The sequence below is a fragment of the Callospermophilus lateralis genome, chromosome 4 (genome assembly GCF_048772815.1).
Source record: "Callospermophilus lateralis isolate mCalLat2 chromosome 4, mCalLat2.hap1, whole genome shotgun sequence".
Lineage (NCBI taxonomy): Eukaryota > Metazoa > Chordata > Mammalia > Rodentia > Sciuridae > Callospermophilus > Callospermophilus lateralis.
In genome coordinates this window covers 163,279,835-163,305,217 of record NC_135308.1, presented here as the reverse complement: position 1 = coordinate 163,305,217, position 25,383 = coordinate 163,279,835, and the positions used below count along the sequence as shown (strand labels likewise).

The 25,383-nt window shown below is 47.8% G+C and overlaps 1 protein-coding gene across 5 annotated transcripts; it reads right to left on the bottom strand.

Annotated features, from left to right (window-relative positions):
• Positions 1 to 1,017: 1,017 nt before the first annotated feature.
• On the bottom strand, positions 1,018 to 24,043 carry Fam118a (family with sequence similarity 118 member A). 5 transcript variants are annotated; one of them, XM_076853379.2, is made up of 9 exons: positions 23,947 to 24,043; positions 14,561 to 14,616; positions 13,680 to 13,935; positions 11,189 to 11,410; positions 9,723 to 9,851; positions 8,172 to 8,457; positions 6,736 to 6,768; positions 5,751 to 5,828; positions 1,018 to 2,218 (listed from the first exon to the last, which is right to left on the bottom strand). In XM_076853379.2, exons 2-9 carry the CDS (start codon positions 14,605 to 14,607, stop codon positions 2,199 to 2,201), a joined length of 1,071 nt encoding a protein of 356 aa, XP_076709494.1. In that variant the 5' UTR covers positions 14,608 to 14,616; positions 23,947 to 24,043; the 3' UTR covers positions 1,018 to 2,198. The 5 variants fall into 5 exon arrangements, with proteins under 5 accessions (XP_076709494.1, XP_076709495.1, XP_076709493.1 ...); XM_076853380.2 differs by having other exon boundaries at positions 13,680 to 13,932; XM_076853378.2 differs by having other exon boundaries at positions 11,189 to 11,377; positions 23,947 to 24,026.
• Positions 24,044 to 25,383: the final 1,340 nt, after the last annotated feature.

Below are 25,383 nucleotides of genomic sequence, written 5' to 3'. Positions count from 1 at the left end.
GCAAGACCCTGTTTCAAAATAAAAAGAGTTGGAGATGTGGTTTAGTAATTAAGCACCCCTGGGATATATCCTAGGTACTTTAAAAAAAGAAAAAAAAAAAAAGAGCCATTATAAGAAGACTATATTCATACATTACAAGAGCATTGGATCCTCTCGACAGTTGGCACTCTGGGCTTTTCCTCTTGTATCCTACTCCACAGCACCTCATGTCTTTCCAATTTTGAAAATCAAGTATCCATTCCTGATTGCAAGTGGTAAATATATCTTTAAAAGCTTTATACTTGGGCTGGGGATATGGCTCAAGCGGTAACGCGCTCGCCTGGCATGCGTGCAACCCGGGTTCGATCCTCAGCACCACAAACAAAGATGTTGTGTCTGCTGAAAACTAAAAAAAAAAATAAAATATTAAAATTCTCTCAAAAAAAAAAAAAAAGCTTTATAATTGCAGGGCTGGGGTTGTGGCTCAGGGGTAGAGCATTCACCTAGCATGCATGAGGCACTGGGTTCGATCCTCAGCACCACGTAAAAATAAATAAAAATATTAAAAAATGATAATAAAGGTATTGTGTCCACTTACAACTGAAAAATGCATGCTTTTAAAAAACCTTATAGGGCTGGGGTTGTGGCTTAGTGGTAGAGTGCTCGGCTAGCACATGCAAGGCCCTGGATTCGATCCTTAGCACCACATAAACAAATAAAGGTACTGTGTACAATTAAAAAATAAAAATTAAAAAAAAAAAAAAAACAAACCTTATAGGCAGCTGGGGTGTGGCTCAGCGGTACAGTGTTTGCCTCCCATGTGTAAGGCCCGGGGTTCAAACCTCAGCACCACGTAAAAGTAAATAAACAAAGATACCACATCCATATATAACTAAAAAAATATTTTTAAAAAACTTATAAATACATCAAATGAAATAATTTATTGAATTTCACAACTTAGTAACTCAAGCTAAAAATTCTCATTAAATGCATTATACCAAGACTTGTCACAACTAAAGAAAACTTCAGCACACAGCGTTGATGTTAAGTTTTTATTTATGAGCAGAGTGACATAAAAGGTTTGTTGTCCATGCTTCAAAAGGGGGAAAGTCTCCGTCCTGTCTCTGGCTTCTCCAGTCCCTGTACATCCCAACCTGACATTCTTGTGCTTAACCTTCCCTGTGTCAACGGGAGATCACAGGGCTTGGCAAGAAATGTCACATCACAGATGGGCAGCCTCAGCTGAGACCAGACAGGGCTTGTTTTCAAGAGAAGCCCTGGTCTTCAGCTTTCACTACATCACGCCTGGGCCACAGGCGCCACGAGCACTGCCAGGGGCCACCACTGCTGCCACGCGGATGAGCCCCGAGGATGTTTCAAGTGCAGGCCTTTCACAAGGCTCTGCCCATCTCCCTGCAAATCCCCTTAATGTGATCCATGGAAGGTGGTTTTAGGAAACAACAGAAAGTTTAGCCCCAGAGAAGTAAGACTTGGAAAGCTCAGAACTGACGATCTAAAAGTGCCCCGCTGTGCTTTCTCAACTACCAGACACGCAGTGGACAGCCTCCACAACACTGACCACCACTTTGGAACAGACCCTCTGGCTCTTGAGACTTCACCCTTCCTAGCAAAAGTCAGACCTGCCATCTCTTTGGAAAAGAAGTTACCAAGATGATGTAATTCCAAAGAAGCCCTATTAATCGAGTTGTCTTTAAAAATGCCCTGGGTCCGGTACCTGAGCATCAACTCATCCTTTACTATTTAACAACATAACAAACGTGTCTTTAAAATGTTTTCTATGGTAAAGATGTTCCACATAAAATGATAAAACTAAGTGTCCAGTTCTTATTTTCTCTTTGGCAACTACTGTTGCTTGGACAATCTTTACTCTCCCCCTTTCTTAGGGGGAATGTCATCTTGACACAAGAGAGCATGTCAAATAGGAATTGGGAATACCAGGGACATCCCTCCCACTGATTTGGTCCCTGAGGTAGCTGTCCATCAGTCCTTACAAAGTGTACCTGAAGTGTGTCCATGTCACTCCCAAGCAGCTAAGCACATACAGTGGAGCTGTCACTCAGCCATGTGGCTCTTGGGCATGTGACTTGAGGCTTGAAATCCACGTGGAATCCTCTGTACGTTCCTCATCACTTGGGCATGGCACTGTGGTTACAGAAGGCTGGCTTTCAAGTTGTAGATCTTAACTGGTTTTAGAGATTTCAAGATCCTCCAGCATCATCTGTTCAAGCAAAAAAACACCAAAATTGAAGTTCAGCTGAAAACACCTGCAATAGAACAGGACTGCTGCTTCAGAAACCTCCCAGTATGCCTGTGAGAGGACTCAGAAAGCCTCCCCGGAGGCCACAGTAGCCTCTGCCTAGAGATGGCCCTGCAGCTGTAATACCACACAGGACCAGGTAGGAAGACCAGGCAATCTCCCCACCGAGCCTGGACGCTGCCTTCTTTCTCTGTCGGACTAAGGATGGGCATTTTCAGCACAGGCACAGTTGGAGCCTGGTGGGCCTGTGAAGAACCAAGGCTCTGGGTGGGCAGGTGGAAATCCTCTCCCCTGGGCTCTGCAGCCTGCAATGTGAGGCCAGCAGAACTGAGATGACCCTTGACCTCTCACCCCTGTGCAGCACAAGCCACAGCTTTCTACACAACTGAGACCAGAGGCTTTTCCCTGAGCAGACATGACTGCCTGCAGCAAGGCCGTGCTGCTGCTGGTGGCACCGCTCCCACTGGGCACCGAAGAGGACAGAACCCCTGGCCCACTGCTCTGTGGCAACACCTACTAGGCAACAGGCCCTGCCACCTGCACTCACACCCTAAAGGGATACAGGAGTCAAGACCACATGTTCACCAGAGCAGCAGGAAAACGGCACTGTCCAGTGGGGACAGCCACGGGCTTCTCCCCGCACAGTAGCAACGGGGGAGCCCCAGCAGGAGGAAGCCCAGTGGAAAGAAGCACCTGCCCAGAGGACAACTCACAGAACACTTAAGGTTTTCTTTGCTTTGGGTTCTGTGGTTCAGCAACTGAACCCAGGTGCTCTACACCGAGTACATCCCAGCCTCTTTCATTCAAGACAGCAGAGTTTCCCAGGCTGGCTTCCAACTTGTGATCCTCCTGCCTCAGCCTCCTGGTGAGCTGGGATTATAGGTCTGTACCATAGCACCCAGCTCTAAAGAACATTATTTATTTATTTATTTTTTTTTTTCCTGGGCCAGGATGGTACCAGGGATTGAATCACTGAACCACATCCCCAGCCCTATTTTATATTTTATTTAGAGACAGGGCCTCACTGAGTTGCTTAGTGCCACACTAAATTGCTGAGGCTGGCTTTGAACTTGCGATCCTCCTGTCTCAGCCTCCTGAGCCGCTGGGATTACAAGCATGCTCCACCAGGCCCGGCATAAAGAACATTAGTTTTACTTTTTGTTTCATTTTAGTTGTAGAAGTCCTTACCAGCTCAACTCACAACCCAAATATTTGCTAAAAGATTTCAAAAGAACTTTATCTAAAACACCATCAAAATTCCCCCTATAAAGATACACGTGCCTCTCAAATACAGTGCAGTCATATGAAACTTAAAGGAAAGGATGCAGGATCTACAGCAGCTGTCCTTACAGAAGGACCCCGGCTCACTCACTTCATCCACCACTGAAAAGCAGGATGCTACAACCTCCAGCCTCTACCTGCCACCAAAACTTTCAACAATTCATGCTGTAGGTGACATTTGAAAATTGCCTCATTTTATCTAAGTGTCATCTGCATTCATTATGAATCTTAACGACTACAATAGATCACAGTGTATGTTCCTTCTAGCAAAGAAGAAACATGCAGCACAGACCAAGTATCCCATATCCAAAGCTTGGGACCAGTAGTATTTCAGATTCCTGAGGTTTTTGGTTTTGTTGTTTTTTTTTTGTTTGTTTGTTTGTTTTGTTTTGTTTGGATTTTGGAGTATTGACAAGACTTTAAGGGACTAAGCACGCCTAATTCCAAAATCAGAATTCCAATGTTCTCCAAAATTCAAACTTTGAGCACTGACTTGACACTCAAAAGAGCTTTAAAGACTTGGGTGGATTTCAGATTGGGAATCCCCAACCCATCACAGTATGCTCCAACACACCCTGGAGTCACCTTAACTATTAATCAATAATTGACAGTGTTAATATTCCAAAGCTCTCACAGACTGTTGGCAGATTGTTGTAAAGGTGTTGTTATACTGAGGTTTTCTTACATAAAGTAATGAAAATAAAGTCCTGTATCTGAAAATCCTCTATCCAGTGTTTTCAGGAAAGGAGTCAGATGACCAGGGTGGCCTCTGGTGTCTCCAGAGATTTGAAAAGATATCACCGTTCTAAACAACAGATGCTAGGAGAAAGGCTAAACCATAAGAGCTCTCAAAAAACTTAAGATCACACTGTCAAAAATTTAACCCAAGAGGGTCTGGGGTTGTGGCTCAGAGGTAGAGTGCTCCCCGAGCATGTGCGAGGTCCTGGGTTTGATCCACAGCACCACATAAAAATAAATAAATAAAATAAAAGTATTGTATCCAACTACAACTAAAAAAATTTTTTTTTAAATTTAAAACTATTTTGAAAATCTCCCAGAAAGTTTTGGAAAAAATGGAAACAGAAAATGAAAATTAAGAAGTATACGGGGCTAGGGATGTGGCTCAAGTGGTAGCGCGCTCGCCTGGCATGCCTGCGGCCCGGGTTCGATCCTCAGCACCACATACAAAGATGTTGTGTCTGCCGATAACTAAAAAATAAATATTAAAAAAAAAAAAAAAAAAGAAGTATTAGAGAAAACTAAGAGAACGGAAATCAATTCAGGAGAGCCCCACTAGTATTGATTCTGGAAGAGAAAAAAGAAGATGGTAATAATCATTAAGGTTCTAATAAATAATAATAAACAAACGTGAGGAAAAAAAATCTCACTGGACCTCGATGTCAAGCACACATCCTGCAACTGCACAGGAGTCATGCACGTGGTCGTTAACAACTCAAGAAACACTGACATTTTTGTTAAGTAAATCCTTTCCTTTCCCAACTTCTAGCATCAAGGTATATACCAATGGGATGTGTTATTTCTTTGATTTGTAGCCATCACCTCTCCTAGTATTAACAGTTTGAATAGGTGAAATAAATCTTAGTGATAGAAGCAGCAAAAAGCAATTATTTGAAGTGGTTTCCTCTAGAACCTGACTTTAGCTGGGAAGTGGGCAGTGGTGGGGGGGTTGCCCCGACAGTCCTTGAGCTGTTCCATTTTTACACTGGGTGTGATCATTATGGGTGTCTTCACTTGGTGAAAATTCAAAAGAACTGAGTCTATAATCTGCACACTCTGTTTGCTTCCTTCAGTGATCTTCTTGACAAAACAAAAGTTCTAAAAGGTTCTGGGCGCAACGGCACACACCTGTAATCCAAGCTACACAGTTCAAGGCCAGCCTAGGCAACTTAGTGAGAAGGACTGGGACACAGCTCAGTGGCAGAGCGCATACCTAGCATGTGTAAAGCCCTGAGTCCAGTCCCCCACACTGCAAAATAAATAATTTTAGAAAATTAAATAAGTTAAAGGGGGCACCTCTGGGCATTTGGGGTCAGGTTCCACTCTAAAACTTCTTAGTGCTCTCTGACCCAATGAGTGCATCACTGCTCCCAACACAGGACAAGGGGCACTAAAGCAAAGCACTGGGACTGTAGCCACCCACTAATAAGACACACCTCAGGGAGGTCCCCATGGAATAACACAATACCAGTACCTGACTGTCTGAGTTTTTTTGAGCCTTCAGTTCCATTCTCTTCCAGCTTCCTCTTTGCACAGTCCTGGCATGCATTACCTGAAAGTCAAAAACTTATCTTAATAAGCTGATCTCTTCTAGAATTCACCCTCCAAGGGCCACCTTCTAAATCTGCTCTTACTGAAGCAATAACCCAATGATCCCTTCCATACGCTGCAGATTTTTAAAAATATCTTTTAGCTGTTGATAGACTTTTATTTATTTATATGTGGTGCTGAGAATCAAACCCAGGGCCTCCACACACCAGGCAAGTGACTACCCAGCCCAGCCCAGCCCCCGTACACTGCACATTTTAACAACCAAGTCACTGCTTTTATTCCGAAGAAAAATTTGACTTCTAGAGGCTTAGTTAAGTAAGTGTGGCAATGGAAAGCCGAGGGTGGCTTCCTCAGCCCAAGCACACCCATCACTCACACAGATGTGGTACTGGCAACCCCTACGCCAAACAGGCTGCAGAGGCCCTCCTCGCTGACTCACAGGGAAATCCCTACTGCTCATCTTGCCCACTGGAAGACGCTGGTAGGTGCTAAGTATTGTTAATTTATAATCAGGCGGAGTAGAGTCCATTGAGAGGACTGTTCACATTTCAAACAAGCACTAAACAGAAAAGCTTCTGAGGAGACAGGTTGCCCTGGGTTCCTGCATGTTTTACTGCATGGTGCAATACAAACAGCCTCCCTCCAACAACTTGCACCTCTTGGTTCTTTGGGAAGAAATTATTCCCAGGTGCCTGCAGACAGCCTAAGTTATGCTTCCCACTGAAGGGATGGATTAGTCCCTCACTGTAGCTGAAGGTATTGCTACTTATCCTCTCCAGGAGGCTGCTTAATTCAGGCTAACTCTTTAATGTGAGAAACACAACTTTCATGATTTCATAAAGAGTGGCAGGAAGGTAACAGAATGTGGAGACAAAAAACAGGATGGCAAGAATAAAGATCTGCTTTACCCAATAATGTGGTGCTGTCCACTCGCTCAGCATCTGGGGAAAAAAGAGCAACAGTCAGCAGAACCACACCTGGGATGCTCCTCTTCCTCTGGCCACTGGGGCCAGAGGCCAGGGCTGTTCTGAGGCTTCTGTGCTGGCCATGGAGCCCTGGGCCAGTCATTGTCCTCTTTTCTCCTCCTGGCAGGGCTGACACCAGGGCTCAGTGAGTGTCATGTGAAGCACTGAGAGCCAGCTGGCAAATGGAGCACTGCTCACACCCATGATTGCTAATCACTAATGTCACTGTCAGTGGCATTCATTCTCTCCCACCAGGAGTACTAGTCTGTCAGTGTGAGTACAAACGTCCTTCATGACAGCCAGATTAAAAACATGAATGACCTTTCAGTCCTCTGCAGTTTGTCAAAATCTACTCAGTTGCCAGGATCTGAAAAAGTGACCTCAGAGGAAATAGGAAGCCACTCAGCCATATGATCCAGAAGCCCAACGCAGTTAACAGGTCCTGGTCTTCCAGGGAGTCACAAGTGCAAGGGCAGCTGGGGACAGTGCAATGTCTCTCTGCAAAACTGTGTACACAGCCAAACTCACAAATTTGACTTCCCTTCTTCCACCCCTAGAAGAAACTAGAGAGACGGACTACTGCCCTGGTTACGCTGTTATTCATAGAAGTACAACTCGAATCGACTTATTTTGCTGATTACTAGCAGCTCTGAAAAGAAAATACTGGTGAAAACTCACGTGACTGCAGGACCATCAGCACCTTCTAGTTCCTAGCTGGCCTGCATGCTGACCTCATTCTACCATGTAGGGAAGAGTAACTGGGTTTCGTATTACATGACAGGACAGTCAATACAGAACTTTCCACACTTGCTGTCATCCATGTTTTATGACACCAAACTCAAAGACATTAGCCCCCTCACGTCAAGATGACAAGGTCTGAGAAGTTCCAGTTATCCTGGTCACTCCTCATAAGGGCCCAGGAGCATGCCTTAGGGATACGCTGCCTTCTGCAGAACAGGAAAATGTACTTTGAAAGAAGAAATAAAAGCCTTCATAGAATCATCCTGTTTGAGAATTTTAGCTTTTAAATGTGGTGACAGGATAAGAGCAGAAGATATCTGCATTTTTCAGGTTTTTATATTCACGACAGATAAAGTTGGCCTTGTAGTTTCCTTTATTGGTTAAGATAACCTGAAATTTGAATACACGTGTCCAACATTCATGTGCACAACTATATACTTTAATATCACTTCAAAGTTCAATTATAGACTGTCATTGGCACACCCACTTTCTCCAATCTTCAAATCTTAAAATTACAGAGGCATTTCTGAAAAATAATATTAGTGAATTTTACGGTATGTGAATTGTAACTCCAAAGGGGGCGACTGGGAAAAAAACCATGAATTTTGTACTTGGAAAGTGAGGACAAAACTCCATACCTGGACTTCGCTGTTTGCAGATCTGCGTGGCGAGGTCTTGCACGTATCCTGGGAAATGGTCGAAACAATCCCCGTAGGACACCACTTTAATTCCGTGCAGCAGCATATCCGCCTGATGCTTAAAGAAATGGTCTTCATTCTCTTTGAGCACCACCATGTAGTGCTCCAAGTCCACCTTGTTGGGCACTGAGTAAAGGAAGAGGGCTTGGAATATCTGGTCACGCAGGGTCTCGCCACAGCCCACAAATAGAAAGGACTTGGTGCGGTACAGGTTCTGCAGAACTTCCTGTGAAAGGCCCAGAGGAAAGGGGGACGCTTGTATGCAAAACAGTGGAAGCTTACAACTAACCAAGTCCCACGCACGTGCTTTCCGATCCTACTCCCCACTGGGTTTCCCCAGAGTCACCCCCAGAGGTCTTTAGAAAGGTGGTACATTCTTGACGTGGGGCTTGGGCAAACCCCAAGTAGCAACCTGGGGCAACCAGGGCCAGCACTGGACTGAGAGTCCATCTCTCAACCAGGGTCAGGGAGCCTCTTCCTAGCCAGGCCAGGTACCAGCCAATCAGGGGCCAGTGTGAATGCATCTCCTGGTGAGGACAGCCAATGCTCAGCAAACACCCAACTCCACTCTTCTAGAATGATGTAGAATCTTAAATTACTAAGACATAAAATAAGGACATTACACCATCTTCAGCTCAGAATTCTATACATGTAATACCCTGAAACTAATATCTGTCCACGGACCATGGATGGAAATGCATCCTTAGGGTACAGGTGGATACGGTTTGGGGAATGAGAACAGGAGACCTGAGGAGTGACAGTGAGCCAAGGGTGGGAAGAGGAGAAGCACAGATGGCGAGGGGTCACTCAGGCAAACAATAGAGAATCACCAATTCGCACAGGCAGACATCTTGGCAAGGCACAATATCAGCATGGACTTCCTCATAAGCAGTCAGCAGCGTCACCTGCTGACACTCTGTCCCCAGGGATACAGGCTGGAAGAGCATGAGGAACAGGCACCTGGCCTGAGCTTGCAAGTGAACCCACGAAGAGACTGCAGACCTACGTGCCAGGACAGAAGTGTTCAGGAAGCGCTGGGACACGCGGCTTCTCCACACTTTGTTCTGTGAACAGCATCAAGAACACCTCACAGAGAAGGAGGCTTTAAGACTGGGTTGTGAAGGCTGAAGAGACTGCTAAGTCGAGGAAGGAGAGGAAATGGGCAGAAGACGCCTGAGTGAAGGCAAAACCGTGAGCTGAGAGGAGCAACTAGAGCGCACACTGCAGACCCTGTGCTGTGCACTCGCCTCGCCACCTCCCTTGATGGCAGGTGCTGGCGCAGAGTGGGAGAGGAGAGCTAGACCCTCCCAAGTCTTCCGCGCTCCCTCCTAGAGCATCTACACATAGGCAAGGCCTGAAACAGCTGGGTCGCGGAGACACGACTCTTGGCTGGCACGTGTGGGGGACTGACTGCAAGGATGCAGATACAGCAGAGCACCGGGGCCACAGGTTCCCCAGGGGCGCAATCAAGCCAACCAAGACGGCCCCTACCATTACTTCTGGGTCTTGAGTGACATCTTTATATCCTGACGGATCCAACACCATCCCGCAGGGGTCTGTGTATAAGCCATGAATATGAAGAACTCCATACTTGATGTGGCCTCTTGCCCACTGAAGAACCTATCAAACCAAGCCGACATGGAGAACATCAGCCTGGCGTCATTTCAATCAGAAGAAGAGAACATCTAAATCAGCTCATGGTTTTTTCAAACCTACCTTAGAAAGAGTTAAGAGAAATTTTGTAATTTATAAATTAAACCTTTAAAACATAGAAACTTGGCTGTTAGCACTAGTTATTCCTGTCACGGTACCTCAACAAGAACTTCTTAAAGACAATGGTTGTGTAAACTGCAGGAGTAATGGCTGGAGAAGGGGACGGTTACGGGTTACACTCAGTTACGGGCTACACTGCAATTACTCTATGCATTATTTTCACACCAAGGGAAAAACATATATGGAAAAAAGTACTTATCAAATGGCCAACTATAGTTATTCCAGTTCAAGATACAAAGGAAAGCGCCAGGTATCACCAGCTACTCAGAAGACGGAGACAGGAGAATCCCAAGTCCAAGCCCAGCCTGAGAAACTTAGTGAGAGACTGTCTCAAAATTTAAAAAAGAGCTGGGGATGTGGCTCAGTGGCAGAGCACCCTGATTTCAATTCCCAGTATCACCAAAAAGTGGGGGGATGGGGGGGGCCCTGGGATATATATAATGCACTTGCCTAACCTGCAAGGCCTTGGGTTCAATCCATAGAAAAACACACATATACCAAAATTCTATTGCCATTTTAAAAATCACACTTTTTAAAAAAATAGCTTAATGAGCTGGGCATGGTCCATGCATGCTCTATCACTGAGCTACATCCTCAATCACTACTGGGAGGCTGAGGCCAGAGATCACAAGTTCAAACCAGCCTCAGCATTTTAGCAAACAAGACACTGTTTCAAAATAAAAAACATGAAAAGGGCTGGGGATGTGGCTCAGTGGTTAAACACCCCTGGGTTCAATCCCTGGTACCAAATGAAAAGAAAAATCTTAATGACAGGAAAATGCACAGTGTAATATTAAGGGGAAAAAAAAACAGGATTAAAAACTTGAAACCCCAATTTGTTAAAGTTCCCAGCAATGGAATTTAGGAATTTTTCTTTTATTACTGCTTTATTCCCCATATTTTCCACGGTGACTATAATCAATAAGTGCAGGTGTCAGACATACTGAACAGCATGAAAAGAAAATAACAGCAGCAGTAAGAGAAGTCTTCAGAGGCAGAGGGCACAACCCTCAGGGACCCAGCTGCCTCAGGAGAGACTGGCGTGGTTTTCAGGACTGACTATCCAGTTTCACTGTGGGGCTCAGTGGCACTTCTTAGTTACAAGTTCAATGCCTTGAGTGAATGTTCTTCTGAGCCACAAAGTGCATGCTGAGCCGCCCCTTGCCTGCCGCACCCTGCCCTACCTTCATCTTGTCCTTCAAGTCCAGGGATTCCATGGGCTTGTTCTGTTGCTGCCCAAAGATCTCCAGCAGGTTGTCATAGTTAGTGGTCAACACCATGGTGCCCCTGTCCATCAGGCTGAGGATGGACTGTAGCACCACCGGGTTCTGGATATGGTGCTCCAGGCTATCAAACACCTCCATCAGGCAGTCCTGGAAGAAGTTGGGCTTGGTGTCACCTGTGCGCTATGGAGGGTGGAGCAAGAGTTACAAGAAATCAGAGCTCAACAGCTACTACACACTAAGTAGTTGGCACTCTGCCTGCTAAAGATACAGCAGTTTATTTCTTTATTTCCTGCTTCTGAGGTTGAACCCATGGGTGCTCTATCACTGAGCTACATCCTCAATCATTTTTATTTTGAGACAGAGTCTCACCAAGTTACTAAGGTTGGCCTGAAACTTGTGATCTTCCTGCCTCCACCTCCTGAGTTGCTGGGATTACAAGTGTGAACCACTGCGCCTGGTAATATAGCAGTTTTTAAAAAAAGAAGACAATCCACCTTCAGGGAGTTTATTACAATACAGAGAAGAGTGCTGGGGTGCACATCTATAATCCCAACTACTCGAGAGGCTGAAGTAGGAGAATCACAAGTCCTAGGCAGCCTGGGCAATGTAGTGAGACCCTATCTCAAGATAAAAAGGGCTGGGGAGCCAGGCACTGTGGTGCAAACCTGTAATCCCCAGGAGCTTGGGAGGTTGAGGCAGGAGGATCAGGAGTTCAAGAGGGCCTCAGCAATTCAGCAAGGCTTTGTCTCTAAAAAAAAAAAAAAATGTGAAAAGGGGCTGAGGATGTGGCTCAGTGGTTAAATACTCCTAGGTTCAATTCCCAGTACCAAAAAAAAAAAAAGCAGGGGCGGGGGACTGGGGATGAAGCTCAGTTGTAGAGTGCTTGCCTAGCAGGCCTGAGGTCCTGGGTTCAATTTTCAAAACCACAAAAAGATACTTTAGAGGAGGGGAAAGGCCATGTACAAATATGGTGATAAACACCATGGGGAAAACAAGAAGGGCGGGGGATGGGCCTGTGAAGGAGGGTGGCTCAGGCAAGGGCACAGGCAAGGCCTCTCTGATAACAGACAATGGCAGAGACCTGAGCGGGCGAGGGGCTTCCAGAGTATCTGGGCAGGGAGAAGAACGAGTGCAAAGGAACTAGGATAAAGCTCAGGCAGGTCCAAGGGTCAGTGAGGCTCCTGCAGGAGGAGGAGTGGTGGGAGTACCAGGAAGGGCGGTGAGAAGTGGCCCGTACCAGACTGTGGGAGGGCACGATGACCCTGGTAGAGACCCAGCTTTCCCTCTGAGACTTTACAAGTGCTGTAAAATCTTTCTTCTTCTGGTTGGTTCTTTAAGAAACCATCTTAAATTGCCCTCAATGAGGAAGGAAGCAGTGTCTCCTGAATGGCTTAGGGAGTCAGCAGGAACAGGGCTGAGATCAGCCCCCAGAGTAAAGGCCAAGGGAGGTGGTGGGGGCAAAGCCTGGTTAAGAAGGTGGGTTTGAGGGCCGGGGCTGTAGCTCAGTGGCAGAGCGCTTGCCTAGCATGCATGAGGCATTAGGTTTGATCCTCAGCACCACATAAAAATAAACACATAAAATAAAGGTATTCTGGGGCTGGGGACGTGGCTCAAGTGGTAGCGCGCTCGCCTGGCATGCGTGCGGCCCAGGTTCGATCCTCAGCACCACACACAAACAAAGATATTGTGTCCGCCGAAAACTAAAAAAATAAATATTAAAAAAAATTCTCTCTCTCTCTCTCTCTCTTTAAAAAAATAAAATAAAAAAATAAAGGTATTCTATCCATCTACAACTACAAAAAAAAAGAAAAAGTTTTTTTTTGAAAGTGGGTTTGGGAGAAGAAAGGAAGTGGTGACAGCAAATGCAACTCTGCTGTGAGTGACCAGAGGAGTGAAGCTGGAGAGAGAGTGGACTCAACCGTCCCAGCAGCCCAGGCCTCAACCGGCGCTGCCTGCCCTGAGCCTCACTGCCAGCACCTCCAGAGCTAGGAATCCGTCCCACTTCGCCCTGTCCCTGCTGATGTTGGCTGCCCCAGAGTCCCAAGCCTCACAGACGACCTACTGCCCATCTTAAAATGTCTTCTGGGGACCAGCTGTTATTTGAAACGTGGCCAGCTACTTAGACCAAAACCTACCTTCAGGACACCTCTGTGCCAAAGGACACAAAATCACAAAGCTCACAGCAGCGTGACAATATCCAGAGCCAACCCTGCAGAGTCAGGCCACTCACTATGGGATACAGGAGCCACAAGCTACACCTGACATTATTCTATTTAAAAGGATGACATCTTGTGGGCTAAAAGGTTCCAGCACCTCAGCCCCACTCTGCTGAGCAATGAGCACAGCAGGGCTTGAGGAGCACTCTGCAGGGCGCTCGGCTCAGAATTCACCCAGCTTGATCCAGAACCAAGAGCTGCCCTGCCAAACTTGAAGCATTTCTGAGACTCACAGGTGACATCTTTCGGATCAGATCGTGGGCCACAACCAGCAGATCCCGGTCCTTCATCACTTTCCTCCGGAACTCGGCCACGTCTCCCGGGTGCAGCACCTCCAGCTGCTCGGCAGCCTCGATGACGGCCTCGATGCAGCTCCGCCACGAGCAGAGCGCAGGGATCCCTGGGGCCACTGCAGCGCTGACGCCAGTCCCGATGACCAGGAGCAGCTCCTGGGGTTGTTTCCGGATGAGGCTTTTTAAAAACTTTCTACTTAAAAACAAAGGAGCAGGGGAAGTGAACACAGAAGTGAAAACCAAGCCTGGCAACATCTGTGACATTCAGTCAAACAGGGCCTGTCCCTAAATAGACGTTTTGTTCCCTCTGTACCCCAGAAAACCAAGCCTGTATGTCTTTCTTCTTTAGGCATTTACTGGACACGTTCTACCCTCCTCCATGATGGACACAGGCAGCTGTGCTCAGTCACCTTGAGTCACCCACGGTGCTAAGCACGTGCTTGTGTGATTTGTATCTGAACAAAAAGCTCAGCCTCATTCCTTTGAGGCTGCAAGTAGCTTGAAAAGACCAACTATAATGACAGATGATCCCTGATACAGTGTCAGGCAAGACAATTCCTGGCAACACCCTGGCTTTCTGACACCTATCATCCCTACCTGTTCTCTGGTAGGTAGCTCCTCCTCCTGTGTCACTTGACAGCAAACATAAAAGAATGCTTCCCACCCCTCTAACTATTGCTGCTGGGCTTGGAGAGCCAACTGTGATTGCCTCATTGGGCAGAAGGGCAGAAAACTGGAGGTGTGCGTGTCACTCTGTCTTTGTAGACAAATGCTATGCGAAGTCAATAACCCTGCCTGCAAGGGTAGCTAACTTTATTTACCTTGATTTTTGTTCGTTTCTATTTGTTGTCTTTTCCACTGAATCCATCTGTGAATCCTAAAGAGAAAAATTAGTCAGAAGGTCCCTGGAAGAATTACAGCTGAAAGTAAAACCAAAGGCCCTGGATCTCAGGCCTAAAAAATGCCACACAAACAAAGCACACAGCCACTCCTGCTAATCTTGCGACTTATCAGGCTGGAGATGCACCACTGTCTGGTCAAACAGAAAAGGAAGGAGAACTGGCACAGGAACGCAGGGCTGCAGCCCCACGCTGCGGTCTCCACCCCACCCCACCCCCCGGGTCTCTTGGGACACCACTCTGAGGGACTCCCAGTGGACGTGTGCACAGATGACTGATAGTGGAAGGAAGAACATGACGAGTGGCATAACCAAGGGAAGCCAGAATGTGACTTTTCAAAGGAGGTGTGGGGCACTCCAAGCACAGAGTCCAGGCCTAGATCTGAGGCAGAACCCGACACCCCTCCGCACTTCCAAGGTGCCAGGCCTGCCCGTGGCTAACTGAAATCCAGCCCAAAGAAGTCACCAAAGCAGACACAAAACAGGACTCTGAACCCAGATGGTTCTCTATCCACCAAGCTCTCTCTATCGTCTACTAATTTTCCAGAATCATGTTTCCCCTCAATTCCATAATATTTACTGTGAACACAGAAAAATCGAGTTTAAATGGCCTATAATCCTACTACCTCTGAGCAATATATATTATCATCTGTATATTTCCCTTGAGACTTAACAGTTTAAATTTTTATATCATCTGAGAACCTAGTACATATCCCACTTTTTCATGCATTATAATAAGTTTCATTATGCCATGAAAAAGCATTCACAATTATGCTACATGTATGAAATTCCAACAAACGATAGACCATCTTTATCTAGTCCCTGATGCAGGACCCTAGTAGGATAATATCCTAATGACAGGCTTGGTGCACAGCTGCTTTTTGTCACTTTGAAACTGCCTGTTTAGGATGGCTTCGGAGCAGCCCACAGTGCTGAGTTAGAGCAGGAGTGCCTCCCAACGGAGGCCAGCAGGACATGCAAAATCCCGCTTTGCTACATGTTAACCAGCACTGACTGAAAACCACTAGTCCACATGTATCTTTTCCCCCCTCAGTTAAAATCAGGTTACCAAAAAATAACTTTCCAGGGTAAGGACCCAAGGCTTGATCGGTCTAATTACTCTTAAGTTGTAGAGGTAAGTGGAACCCTAAGATGACCCTGAGACGCTGCTCTAAGAGCACACATTCTCTTTCTCTGGGGGCGCTTCACAGCTTGCAAACTCCTCAAGGTGCATGAGACTGTCCCCACTACACAGAACCCACAAAAAGTGAGGCTCAGAGATGTGGTCACTGCTGCCAGAGTGAGGCTGCTGCTCACCCTGGCTCCCCTTCTCCTCCCCAGTGCAGTTCCCATCAGACCTACAAGGTCAAGGACTTTTCTAAAGAAAGTAAAAAATACAGAGGCTCTCCACTCTACAGTAGGATCCCTCCTCCAGACACCCCCAGGGCCCAGCCCTGAGCTTTCCATGACCCGTTCATCAATCCTCAGCTTTGCCAACTATGAAATGTGGATTCCTGCTAATTAGCCGAGTTTTGAAGGCTCAGGACCCTCAAAGGAAATTGTTGAGTTAAAACTGCTGAGTCCAACAGCTCTCCTGTAGATGCCCCAGGCTTCCTTTCCTAATCCCCTCCCCCCACCAGGGACAGAATGCCAAGAGTCACACCCTGTTCAATCCTATTTGAAGGTTAAGGAGCTGCTCATCAGAAGACTAATCCCAGCCCCACCTCCCACTTAACCCCCCAGATAACCCACACGGCTTCAGAATACTCCCTGTGCCCTATGGGAAGTGCTCATTTGTCTCAGCCTTCACCACCCAGTACTTTAGAAGACTTTTAAAACAGTTACCTAACAGCCAGTAACTAAACACACCACATGCCCCAAATTGTTATCATGGCAAAGAAATTTAAAAATCTCTAGTTCCTTCAATTGATGTTCAACTGCTTTTGAGTCTCCATATATGCATGAATTATAGTTACAAATTCAAAACCTAAATATTATATTTATACATCTGCAAAAAGTATTAAAAGTAGTAAACTTTTTGCAGAGTACTTAACTCCAAAATTAAGTGATTTCAAAGTTTCCCAAAAGAACAAGTTATCATTATTCACAACACTTCCACATGGGTGAAAGTAAGTGCTCCTGGGTGGTTGCTGCTGGTTTGTATTCTGACCCTCATTCTCAGCCTGACTGGAAGGTCTGGAACTGGCTCCCAGACAGCACTTTCAACACAACATGCAGGTTCCAACCACAAGATGCACAAGGGCCTCTAAAATTAAGACTTATGTGAACCTCTAAGGATCAAAGCAGCCAACTGGGTAAGTACCCAATGGCATTAAACTCAGCACAGGAACTCTGCAATGATGAGCTGCATAGCTGCCCATATTTAGACATTTACAGTCCTTTATAAACACTAAAAGACATTACCTCATTTCCTGTTTTTCAACAGCATAAAGATCAGAGCCAAATCTTACAATAACTTGGAGATTACCCCAAATCTCCTCTGATTTCTAAACCAAGGTCCAAGAGAGAGATTTCCATGGCCTGATCCTAAAAGTTTCAGAAGGACAGCCAGCCTCTGGTACTGCTTGCATCTCAAATGCCACTCTTCTAAACCAATCAGATTCCAGACATCAGCAAACCCTTCAGAGGCCTTTCAGACACACTGCATCTTTTGGTTTCCTTGGTGATCACGTCACCAGTTTGTAGGCTCAAAGCCAAGTCATCATAGCAACCCATTTTTTTGCAAGGACCTATCAGCATTTTCTAAAAGCAATATCAGGCCTTAATGCACACCCTTAAAAACAGTTCCTGTCCTTCTCATCCAAGGCTTTAATGAAAGTCTTACCAGGCATTAGGGTGTAGTTTGGTGGCAAAGTACTTGTCTAGATGCACATGGCCCTGGGATCCATCCCCAGCACTGGTCTGTGTGTGTGGCAGGGGGCGGTGGTCCTCACTAACATGTCCTCTGCATAGAATATAAGATCACAGTATTTCATTAACTAGCTACACAGCACTGCCTTATCCTGTTTTCTCAGCAGCCATTGCTACACAAATGTTCAGAGTCCAATTCAAAAGGTGGTAAACTATGAAAAGTAGGCCTGTTATTTTCATACAGCCAGCAAAGCAAGTCTCCAGTCCTAACCCACTGTGGTGGACTCCTGGAGAACCCTCTCCCCTGGCATGATCAGTCCTCCGGTATCCACACCTTCACACAATGACTTGGCTGAGTCATGTGACTTTTTTGGAGCCACTGGCATATTAGCAGATGGATACAGGCAGAAGTCCGAGAAGTGCTTTGATAGTAGAGCCTGTCTTCTGCAACCTTGTCCTGCAAAGCCCAGTCCTGGCTCTTGAAAAAATAAACATCATGTGGCAGACAACCTGCTACCACCTGCTAACCCCATCCACCCACCAGGAGCAAGGCTGCTGGGACCCACTAGGTTCCAGGCAGGCAGTCAGCTGACAACTATGGGAGCAACCCCAGCGCAGTCAGTCAGGCCCCAGCAAGGAGCTATGGAACTCAACAGAAAGGCTTGCCACCACCATTCTCCGAGGCCAGAGCAGAGGGGCGGAGAAGGAAGGGGACCCAGAGCACTGAGGAAGCCAGAGGCTCATAACTGAGTGGCCATCAAGCTTTGTGAGAAGAGGGCGCCAATGTATGCCAGCAATGCTAATTATGAAAACATTGTGTCCCCTCATCACAGATGTGAAATGCCTACAAAAACTGAAATACAGTAATATAATAGAAATATGGTAAAAATATAATTACAATAATTATAGTATAATAATACTAATTAACATTAACATAATATATATAAACCTATTTGAATGTACCTGTGGCAATTTTATTGAAATATCTGTAGAATTAAAAACTTGGGATTTAAAATTAAAAGGGGCATAACAAAAAACTAAATTATTCACCTTCAATCGCAAGCTGCACTTTTATTTTACAAGCATAGTAAGTTAGAAGTTACTTTTTTTTAAAACCTCTTACTTTCTTTCTATAAATAAGTTCTCTTAAGGTTTTTGTTTGTTTGTTTGTTTTGTTTTTTGGTACTGGGACTTGAACTCAGGGATGCTTAACCACTGAGCGACATTCCCAGCCCCTTGCTAAGTTGCTGAAGTTGACTTTAAACTCACAATCCTCCTGCCTCAGCCTCTTGAGTCACTGGGATTATAGACATGGCCACCGTGACCAACTCTCTCAGGGATGTAAGCTATGTATAAAAGCAGGGTGATGCACACCCACAGGCTGCAGAGGGACATAAAGCAGATGTGCAGAATAAAGCCTCACACAACAAGGGGCAGGGGTCACATTTATACAGCCAATGTACAGTAGCACTTCTAAGCACTGACCTTCAATTCATCTGCAATCACTTCAAAAAGTGATGGGACACATAAGACCCAGAATTTAAAGACAAGAAAGTCAGACAAGGTCACTGTCGCTACCACTGAGTTGGTATGTAAAATCCTGAGGACGAGGCCAGGTAACAGAGCAGATGACTCCCAGAAACATCACTAGTGCCACTATAGCCACCATTAGCAAAGTCACCACACTTAGAATGGTATACAAATGTGCAGAAGGAGACAGGAGACTGGAAATGCTGAGTTCAACTTACAGAACCAGGGTGGCCTATGGTCTCCACGCCCCACAGGCAGGTCTGGGAGGCAGGAGCCTTTGAGAGGTGCTCAGCAGGCCACCCAGCCCTCTCTCAATGGTGCGCTTCCCTGACTTCGCCCAATTCTTAAGCCTCCTTTCTCACAGCAACCTGGCTTCCTAGTGGACCTCTGCAGGTGGGGGCCAAGGATGAAGAAATCACACGTGGCAGTCTCGTTTCTAATGAACCACCTGGGTCCAGCTGACAGGAATTTCAGGTGAGTGTGATTAGCATGCCTAGCTCCACCTGAACTGGAAATAAGGCACAAAGGGACAAAAAAGTTAAGCTTTCATACTGCAAAGAAGAGGCTTAGCCCCAAATCAAGTGTGCACCCAAAGCAGCACTGGGATGAGACAGGGAAAGGGATCTGCCATCCAGAGAGCATCACATTCCCAGCAGACCTCTCCCAAGCTCAGCCTCCTAACGGGTCAAATAGGGATTGCTTGGCCACTTCCAGACCAGGCTGTTGCGGAAACTGATGAAGCCAAATATCTAAGGGCACTTAACCAGCTGTAAAAGCTCATCCATCACTGTGAGCTAGCACTAGCAGCCTTCCCAGTTATCACCTTTCCAGGACTTCACCATAACATGTGTCAGGCTAGCCAGGGTTCTGGTAAAATCTAACTTCAGTCAGTAAAAAGGAATCTTCAGGATGAACTGCTTTCTTCAACTTACAGAAAAGGAAAACCCTAATTTCAACCCCTCCTACCTGACCACTCTCTTCAGCTCAAATGAACTACGACAGAACTGCCTACTTAAGTTATCAGAATGTGTTAACTGGCCCCAATCAAGTAAAGGTAAAATCACCAGTACCAGAAAATAGGGACTGGACGTGTGGCTCAGTGTGGACCACCTGCCCAGCATGTGAAGCCCTGGGTTCCATCCATGGTTGCCACCAAAAAAAAGAAAATTTTTTAAAAAGTTCAAAGTCAGTTTCATTTAAATACCAACATTAATCACTTCCACTTTTCAGGCCTTTACTAGGTCTGAGGGAGAGCTCTGAACACTTTCTGTACATCATCTCATTCGAACCCCACAAAGCAGCCACGGCTTCTACTTCCCTTGGCCCACAATGACAGCAAGCCTTTGAGGAGGCCCGACACCACGGTGTAGTCTTGTACCTGTTCTGACATCAGCGCAGCCCGGAAAGGCAAACAAACACACCTGATATTTTACTGGGAACCTGCCATCCAGGAAAATAGATGTGTCCATCAGATGTGACACGTCACATAACTCAAGAAGCTGGGTTACTTAATAAGCTAGTAATGGTGACAACAAAACTGAGGCCAAAGCACACTTCTCCTCCACCATGTCCCCTCCCAAGAGGATCTAGAAGAGATGTTCTAGAAAGCAGATCTCCCATTAACCTTGAACTACAGAAATCCAGAGCTAGAGGAATCTTAAAGCTGATAGATACCAAATACCCTCATTTTTCTGAAGAGACAAGGAGACTGAGAGGCAATGACCTGGTTAGTGTCCCCCAATGAGTTAGGAACAAACTGTAAACTTGCCCCTGGCTCATGTCCCAGACTCTTTCCATTACTTTGGGCAATGCCTGGTCCACTGTGACCCAAAACTCCACCTCAGGCACTCATTTCCACCTCCAGAGCACCAAATCTGCACACATAACAGAGTGCAGTTTGCAATTTCATCAGCTCTTACTCCATTCATGCCCCAGAAATGCTAAGAGAGAAGTCAGCAATTAGTGGAGCCCCAGGAAAACCAATCAGCTCACAGAAGTTCTATGTTTGGTCTTTGCTGGTTTGTCACACTACTGTCTGTGTTAACTTTAGCTGGAATAGATAAAGCGGGCTACAAGAGGAAAACAATACTCCATTCTCCCTGTAGGAAAACTAAGCTCCAGGCTCCTTGGGTGAAGGAAGCAGGATATCATAGAAAGCACCCCACCAACACCAATACTGGCTGCACTGCTTAACACTTAGGAAACCTACTTCTTGTGAGCCTATTTCTTTTATGTGTAAAAAGGAGCAACAGCATCTACCTCCTAAGGTGGCTGGAAACACTAAATGGGACAACACTTAAAAGAGCAGCATGTTCCTATGACACTATAGCTGTATATAGTGGAGCTTTCCTATTTAATTCATCAAAATGAAGTGAATCAAAACACTTCAGTTCTTCTTTGACCCATCACAGTTGCTGTGTGGCCAGCTTACTGGACTGTATACAGAACACTGTCGTCTTCATACAGGGCTAGCCCAGGCTCCCGCACCCAGCCCAGACTTCAACAGAGGGAGTCCTGTAGCCCTTTCTTATCAAATCTCTCTGATCCACGTCAGCCACTGCTTCAAAGTCTCACAACTTAACTGGACACTCAAACCTGCTTGCAGCTCCAGCACCTGTAGTCCCACATTGTCTCCAGTATCAACTGACACATCTGAATTTCTCTGTCCTTCAAAGGCTTGCCTCTTCCTTCAGGATCCCCCAGGCCAGCATGAACTCGGCCACTTCTGAGAGTCAGGCCCCTTCACCCTGACCACTCTATGACAGGTGTAACTTCTGGGTACTTAGTAGGCTCACTGTGACACACACTGTCACCCTGATGAAGCTCTAAGGTGCACACATACCTGATGAATTAATAACAAAACCTCACCTAAACATTCCCAGGTCAATCCCCAGGCTGTCTTTTAGGCCTGGGATTTCAGAAGCTCCGCCATGCCCCAGGAGGCTATCACCTTGGTCCAGGTCATCGCCATCTCTCAATAATCTTGCTCCCTCCAAACAAGTCTCCCCACCACCACCCAAGCCGCTTTACTCTCCTCCTTAAATACTTCAGTGTTCTCCTGCTTTCCCAAGGTGCTCAGTCTTGGAAACATGCCATGTGCGGGTCCTGGCTGGACTCTGGGCCCCTTTCTCACCACTCCTGACTCAATCCCTGTGCTCTACAAAACTCCCATGCTCCCTTTCTGGTCTCCACTGGAAATGCTTCCCTCACTCCTCCCCACCAACCACTGCTCACTTTCCTTCAATCAGCTAGATCACCATCTATCAGGACCCTACTAGCAGAAGCAGTAATTCCAGAAAGGCCCAAGGGCATGGTGGGCTGGCCCTCCTCACACTGACCATGCAGAGAACACAACTCCAGCCACACTCCCAGGACAAAGCTCTACTCCAGCCACACCTCGACATTTCCAAAATCTATGCTGAACTCCCTCTGTCATTCCACACACTGTCTACTGCCTTTGTTTGGAATAACTGTGGCAAAGTTCTTGGCCTCAACCTTCAAGAATCTGCTCACCTGTTCCCTGTCACCTCCTCATCACCAAAATGACCTGTGTGTGTGTGTGTGTGTGTGTGTGTACTTATGTCTGCAAGGCAAGCACTCTACCAATTGAGCTATATCCCCAGCCCAAGAAGTCCTCCTTAACCCTTACCTCTTCTCAAAAATCCTCCACCCAAGCTGCATTCAAAGCCACTGCATTGTTACCACCACACCCCCCTGGCCTCTCAATAAAGCCCTGACAGCAGGGGCAGTGTCCTCTGTCTCCCAATGCAAAGACCTCTGTCTGCCATAATAATCAGGTGAAGTATGTTTTCTCCCAATATCTAAGTATAATCAGCAAGAGATCTCAGGCAGCTATCCCTCTAGACTGTGCTGGGAACCGCCTATGGGCAAGGAACCACCTATGACAAGAAGAGCCCTAGGAAATAATCTTTGTTCTTAAGGTTTACAGAACTGAAAAGCAGCTCTAGATTAGGGTCAGTCATGGATCAGATGTGTAATTTGGTCACAAACCTTCACCTGTAAAATGGTGCCCATCAGCCTGTGATCACCCATCTCTTACAGAAATTGCTCCCAAATCGGCTTCCTGGGAGGGGAGATGGTCCTGTAGGCTCCCCATCAGCCAGCTCATCCTAATCAAGTTCTTTCTCTACTACAGCTTAGCCTCTTGACTAGTTGGTTTCCAACTCGGAACCAGCCCACCAAGCCTGTGTACCATAACAGAACTATCAGTCATTCAAAACAATGCTCGTTCCCCACTTCAAAAAAGAAAACCACACAAAACAAAATGAAACCCTGCTGTTCTCAGAATGAGCAGACAACATAAAACAGCCCTGATTTGCCCAGCTCCCTCCCTCTATCCATAGGAGTCTCACCAGAGCATTAAAAAGTTAAACCCTGTGCCTGATCTGGCCTCCAAGCCCCAGGGCACACAATTACACATACAGAGCCTGCGATCGCGCCCTCCGTCCGGTTACAAAGTGGTCCTCGGGGACCTGTTACTTGTTCCTACTTTTTATCTTTAACCATCACCAACTCCGGGAGCACTTCTGAGCGCCCCGAGGCTCCGCACCCCACAGACCTCACGCTGAGAGGAGGGCACAGACGCCTCGAGGCAGGTGGCACAGACGCGCAGCCGGGGACCCTCGGGGTGTGGGACCTCGAGGTCGGGGGTGCTAAGGGCAGACGGGAGCCCACGGGCCGGAGGACCCGAGGGGCTGGGCGGGTCCCGAGGGAATCCCGAGGGTGTCAGGAACAGACGGTCTCGGGGGACCCTGGCCCCAAAGCCGCCGAGTCCCGGGAGGTCTGAGTCCGGGGACGTCGGAAGGCCTGGGGGCTCCCGGGCCGGAAGGCGGTCGGGGCCAGGGGGCCGGGTCCCAGGGCTCCGGCGCGGCCCGCCCGCCCCCTCACCTGCCGCGCCGCCGCGGGCCGCAGCTCGCGCTCCCGCCGCCGCCTGCTTCGCGGTCGACGGCGACCCGGGTCTCTCGGCGGCCGCGCGGCCCTCGGGCTGCCTGGGGCGGCAGCAGGGCCGCGGAGGGGGCTGCGCGCGCGCCCGGGCGGGAGCCGGGCCGAGCCGAGGACGCCCGCCGCCCCGGCCGCGCCTCCACCAGCCGACCGCGCCGCCGCAATGCCTTCCGCCGCGCGCGCGCCCTTGCCGCGAAGGTTCCGCGGTGAAATCAACGGCCCCGCGGCGGCCGGAATAGACCCCGCCCAGTGGGTGGGGCGGGTTCCGCGCGCCCCGCCCCTCGGCCCTGGCCCCGCCCCTTGGAGCTCGGCGCATGCGCCAGCGGCGAGCGGGGAGCTCGGGATCTGGATCCCGGCAATACCTGCTGCAGGCTGCCCCAAGTCCTCAGTTTCCTTGTCTGCAAAATGGGGGCCGGCGCGCTTTGCAGGGACTTGCAGAGCTGTGAGGGCGATCGGAAGCGCCCCTCTGCAGCCGGTCCTGCACCAGTCAGGCTCAGTTTCCGTCCTCAAACGGCAAGCAGACCCAACCCGTCCGGACGAAGCCCCCTGCCCACTCACTCGCCTCTCCGCCCCAGACCTGCCTCCTTTTCTTCAGAGAGCTCTTCATTTTCCGAAATTAAATGTCCCTCTGCGTGAGAGCCAGCACCTGGTACGTCTGGTCCACCCGTCGGTCTCCGGACGCTACCACCCGGCTGGCACGCGAGCACGTGCTCTTCCCTCCTCGACAGCTCCTCTCCCCCAGGCCGAGCGCGCGATCCGCTTGGGCTCAGACCCAGTGGCTTCAAGTGCACCGGCGACGCAGGTCCCCGGTGGGTAAATCGGGCGGTCCTCGCTGCCAGCGCATGACTCGGGTGGCCCCCTCCTTGCCAGCTCTGCCACTGAAAGGCTTTACTTTCCCGACACTAGACCAAATCGGATCAAAAGCCACTTCCTCCTCCCAGCCCTTCCCAGCCCTTCCCACCCCACCCTAGCCAGAGCTCACTATTACTTCCTCTTCTCAGCTCCTTTTTTATGCCTGATTTTAAAGTTGGCTGTTAACATGCCCCTTCCACCTTCCCCCAACCCACGATAGAAGCTCTTCATTTTGTGACAAAATCTAGGCTTAGGAATTTCAGCAGCCTGTGAAACTGGGGGGGTCCAGAGCCCGGAAAACTGAAGGCGGCTTCCCACACAGTGCCTGTACCTGCCAGAGCACTCACAGCGCTTGCAAAGACCCTTGAGGAAGGCACCATCACTAGTATTCCAGTTGAACAGAAGGAGAAGCTGAGGCCCCTGCAGGTTGTCCCTGTAGTCCCAGCCCATTTAACCTCTGCAGATGGCTCCTCGGCCCATTGGGTGAACGATTTAAATGGGAGGCAGTTCAGTTCATGAGCACCTGCTCCT

What these genes read in the sequence shown, in the direction of transcription:
- Fam118a (XM_076853379.2), bottom strand. Translation starts at nt 14,607, where the DNA reads ATGGATTCAGTGGAAAAGACAACAAATAGAAACGAACAAAAATCAAG. An exon ending in AGAAACGAACAAAAATCAAG is followed by an intron (nt 13,936 to 14,560) that starts GTAAATAAAGTT and finishes TTTGTTTTTAAG; the next exon opens with TAGAAAGTTTTTAAAAAGCC. An exon ending in TGATCCGAAAGATGTCACCT is followed by an intron (nt 11,411 to 13,679) that starts GTGAGTCTCAGA and finishes CACCCTCCATAG; the next exon opens with CGCACAGGTGACACCAAGCC.